At 40.2% G+C, this 5,010-nt stretch overlaps 1 protein-coding gene across 1 annotated transcript; it reads right to left on the reverse strand.

Annotated features, from left to right (window-relative positions):
• Positions 1-4,201: 4,201 nt before the first annotated feature.
• LOC118413666 (glutamate--tRNA ligase-like) lies at positions 4,202-4,700 on the reverse strand. Its single transcript, XM_035817193.1, has 2 exons — positions 4,693-4,700; positions 4,202-4,586 (listed from the first exon to the last, which is right to left on the reverse strand). Exons 1-2 carry the CDS (start codon positions 4,698-4,700, stop codon positions 4,202-4,204), a joined length of 393 nt encoding a protein of 130 aa, XP_035673086.1.
• Positions 4,701-5,010: the final 310 nt, after the last annotated feature.

Here is a 5,010-nt window from a genome sequence, read left to right on the forward strand (position 1 = left end):
CATTTTCAACGTTGGCTAGGTTCTCTTGTTCCGGGCAAGGGACTTTGCCACGGAAGGCGCTTTTACTGTGAAAGGGAATTTGCCGTGATAGCGAGGTTGGCGGGGCAAACCTTGTGCAAGGCTTGGGGATGCTACTTGCACTTTGACTGCAAGTTGAACTAAGAGAAAAGAAATACGAGTTTGATATATCAGGCCTATGCCCTTTTAGCCTAAACATTTTTGATTATCTACAAGTTTAAGATATCCTGCAGGTGGATATGTAACTATCATAATGTGATATTCAAGTGTGATGGATATTGCAATTTTTGTTAATGGAAAATAATGTAAAAGTAATAAGTACAAATATCAATATCAAACAAATACATGTACCTTAGGAAATTTCCATCAACTTTTCCCCCATAGGCCAGTAGCGCATAATAAATCTCGTGTCATAAAACGAAAATTGCGTCTTGCGTCATGAAAAAAACTGTAAGTTCTCGAAAGAACTATTCCATTACATTCGAAAGGACTAAATAGAACCCAATTAAATGACAAAAATTGTGTAGATCAGGTGTATACTTTTATCAAGTGACGAAAGATCACATGGTATGCGAGGGGGTGTCGAGGGAATACTTTAATTAAATACTTATACTCTAGGCGATTGGTGCAATAATTGCTCAAATCATGGTAAAAGCATGAAACTTGGCATATGTGTTCTACCTTCTGGGAGGCGATAATCCTCACTGTGCACAAGTAGGCAAATATATCAAAGAATGTTTATACCGTAGAGCCAATAGTGTAAATGACATGCAAGACCCTATATGTTGATTTATTAATAATACCTATAGATGTCCATATATGTGTGTTTAGTTGTACTGTAAGTAGTTGTTATACATGTAGACCTTACGAAAGTCGCTGTTCGTTGGTCGTGTCAATAAAGATTACTATGTGTACATGTTTGTCCGAATGGGAATTGGTTGGCTACCGAAAAATTAGGAGACTTCTCATGGCTTGCTATTGCTATTGTATGCCGATGGTGGAAATGTGGACAAAGACTCAAAGAGTAACGCAATAAATTGCAAATTCAATCTGAATGAAAATTTTTAAATACAAAATATTTAAAGCCCTCCGAATCCCGACAATTCTCGGCTTTCAGTCACGTGATCTGACCTTAGCAACGGTTGCTATCCGCCATCTTTGTGACCATGCGTAGCGTCCCCTACGCCGGTTCTAGCGATGGTTGTTTGTCGGCTGTGGATCGAGAACCGATGGAAAAGACAGGGAGAAGATTTCATTTTTTTTCTGTACCTAAAGTAGTTATGGAGTGGAACACGAGAAGCTCACTCAAGAACGCCGGAGGTTGTGGATTTCGGCGATCAGCCGCGGAGACAGGACAACAAAAAAAAACATTCTTGAAACCGAGCGGGTATGTGGTCGTCATTTTGTTTCTGGGAATGCTGTCCCTGTATGGGATAGACACAATTATGTTGACTGGGTTCCCACTCTCAACCTTGGAAGGAAAGACTACATAGAAGAAGGTACAAAGGAAAAGCTACAGAAGACGGCAGAAGAGAGGGCTGAACGGGCTAAAGAGCGCACAAAGCGAGTCGCTGAACAACGGGTAGAGGCTGCAGCAAAGAGGACACCGCAAAATCCTACTGGGTACCGTTTGCAAGATATCGATTTGACCAAAGTGAAGATGTGCCGCTAGACGTGGAAATGGCTAACTTAGCGATATCAAGTGAGGAGCCAGTGCCGGCTGAAACACAGACAACTGAGTTGCCGTATGTGTTTTGCAGCAAGCAATTACTTCCTGCTTGGTGAGGTTTGGTAAGAAAATGCTTGAATGTTGAGCAAAAAATAATCATTTGCCTGGTTGAACACTACTTTATACTAGTATCAATGAGATGATTTGGCTGCTGTGTGTGCTATGGCATGTATATGGACCTGTGATGAATAAAAGGTTTACTCAGTACAATTTTTGCAAGACTCAATATTTGTTTGAAGACAAGAAAACAGTTTATTCAATGGTAGATACTTAGGACACTAATGTTAAGCATCTATTTGTTAACTGCTGACATCAAGAAATTACAGCAAACTAGTAGAATGAAAAACAGTACAAAATCAATGTCAGTATCTGGCAACTCTAATCATAATATCTTTCAAAATAAGTTCTAGCTGGTGTAGTTACACTGTAATGCCACTGGCAGATTTGAGAATAAAATAGGTTCTAGCCAGTCAATGTGGTTAGACAGTAATACAACTGACAAATTTATAAAGAAAATATGCTCTAGCTAGTCAGTGTAGTTACACAGTACTAGTAATACAGTTGGCAGACTTGAGAATAAATAAGTTCTAGCCAGTGTAGTTACACAGTAATACAGATGAAAAATTTATATAAAAGAAATATGCTCTAGCTAGTCAGTGTAGTTACACAGTACTAGTAATACAGTTGGCAGATTTGAGAATAAATAAGTTCTAGCAGTGTAGTTACACAGTAATACAGATGAAAAATTTATATAAAAGAAATATGCTAGTCAGTGTAGTTACACAGTACTAGTAATACAGTTGGCAGACTTGAGAATAAATAAGTTCTAGCCAGTGTAGTTACACAGTAATACAGATGAAAAATTTATATAAAAGAAATATGCTCTAGCTAGTCAGTGTAGTTACACAGTACTAGTAATACAGTTGGCAGATTTGAGAATAAATAAGTTCTAGCCAGTGTAGTTACACAGTAATACAGATGACAAATTTATAAAGAAAATGTTAGCTCTAGCTAGTCAGTGTAGTTACACAGTACTAGTAATACAGTTGGCAGACTTGAGAATAAATAAGTTCTAGCAGTGTAGTTACACAGTAATACAGATGACAAATTTATAAAGAAAATATTAGCTCTAGCTAGCCAGTGTAGTTACACAGTAATACAACTGACAAATTTATATAAAAGAAATATGCTCTAGCTAGTCAGTGTAGTTACACAGCTTATGTTATACTATTCTTATAATGTTACAGTTGACAGACTTATAAAATCACAGGATAACAAGTGGCAGGGCGTATAGGAGCATCTTACACATCAAACATGTAAAACCAATGGCATCATTTGCAGTGGCAGAAGTTTTGCAGAAAAAAAGGTCCTGCTCTATGGCTGGCAGTGCAGGGTAAGCAGAGAAACCTCACCTAGTCCCAAACAAGACCGATTGAACCTACCATATGGGCAATCAGAATTGCTACATGTGACATCATCTTGACTCATCTGTTCCCGTCAAAGACAGATTGCATTTGAGTCGGGGACCTTCACTGGCACATCACATTTTCCTTGTGTTCCAGCGGCCGAGAATCTCAGAGTGGTAGAATGCAAATCCTCCAGAATGCTTGCAGTTTGAACAGAACCATCTTTGAGTGTTCTGGGTCAGGTTTGATTCTGTCACAGACTATTAGTGGGCATTCCCATTCTGGTCCCATGCAGATACTACAAAATCACAATACCTATTTCCTCTCTGTTAGAACAAACAATTGCTGCTGAACATGATGGTAGTAGTTGTGGGCTCTCTTTAAGTTAAATACCCCAATTACCTTTTCCAGACATGAACTTTTGTTATGGACATCACTTGTCAAAGCTACCGTCAGGTACAGAAATCGGACATTTTATCTCCCCACATCCCATCCCACAGCAATCACATGATACAAGAAAGTCAGGGGTCGCATGGAGGTAAGGGTGTTCTTTACATATGAAGAGACTGCACTTCTTAACCTGGAAGTTGACATGGTTGGGCTTCATGCATGTCTCATACACTTTGATGGCAGCCTCTTCCATCTTACTTACATATGTGATACCTTGTGGCCCTTGTGTCTGCCTTATACAGGTGTGATTAGCATATAGCCTTAACTATTGACTGAGGAGGCTGTGCTAGGTTGCTGTGATACACTGCCCCACTAACAGATGCTCCTATACGCCCTGCTCTGTAGCGGAAAAAGCCAGGACCTTTAGCTTGTGTCCTTGTGTTTTTTTCAACAGTTTTGATATGACTATCTGACATGTCAACATTAACATCTAAACATTTGTGCAGGAGTTCATGGTGCTGGAGGTCGAGATTGTTTGGATCGAACAAATCCGACACAACAGGGATGTCTTGACTTGGCAAACTCACCTGCATATGGAGGAATCAAACTTAGTGCCACTACTTTAACTTTGCACTTACTGAGCTTACTGCACACATATTTACATCTCTTGAGCAGTTGGGGTGTTGTTCTGTGGTACTGTAGCCTTGTCCTGAGCAGTAGGGGTGTTGTTCTGTGCATGGTACTGTAACCGGTTGTCCTGAGCAGTAGGGGTGTTGTTCTGTGGTACTGTAGCCTTGTCCTGAGCAGTAGGGGTGTTGTTCTGTGGTACTGTAACCTTGTCCTGAGCAGTTGGGGTGTTGTTCTGTGGTACTGTCTTACTAGTCTTGTCCTGAGCAGTAGGGGTGTTGTTCTGTGGTACTGTAACCTTGTCCTGAGCAGTAGGGGTGTTGTTCTGTGGTACTGTAACCTTGTCCTGAGCAGTAGGGGTGTTGTTCTGTGGTACTGTAGTCTTGTCCTGAGTTGTCAGATTACTCTCGTGTGTACTTGTGTTGTGTTGACAGTCACATGTGATGTGGGATTGAAGGAATCAATCTTCTCGTCGAGCTGTTCTTTCAGTTTCTTTGCTGATGTAAAGTCAGTGTCTCTCACTCTTGCATATGGGACTTCCTTAATATATATTTATACGTGGGCAGAATCCAGGTACTAGTACACTTCACCTGTGTGCAAGCCAGCACTCCAGGACTACTGGTACATTCTTGGTATGGGTGGACAGCAACATCTTGATAGCTGGGACAATAACTCAGCACCTAAAGCACAGGGATACAGGAAGTTTCATTAGAATGACAGACTAAACATCACTTTACACAATATAAATGCTAAAAATAGTTCACATACAGTCATGGGACCCAGAAGGCACATTGAGCTTTACTTTAAATGCCCTACAAAATATCACTGATCTTACTATTC

Source organism: Branchiostoma floridae, chromosome 4 (genome assembly GCF_000003815.2).
Source record: "Branchiostoma floridae strain S238N-H82 chromosome 4, Bfl_VNyyK, whole genome shotgun sequence".
Lineage (NCBI taxonomy): Eukaryota > Metazoa > Chordata > Leptocardii > Amphioxiformes > Branchiostomatidae > Branchiostoma > Branchiostoma floridae.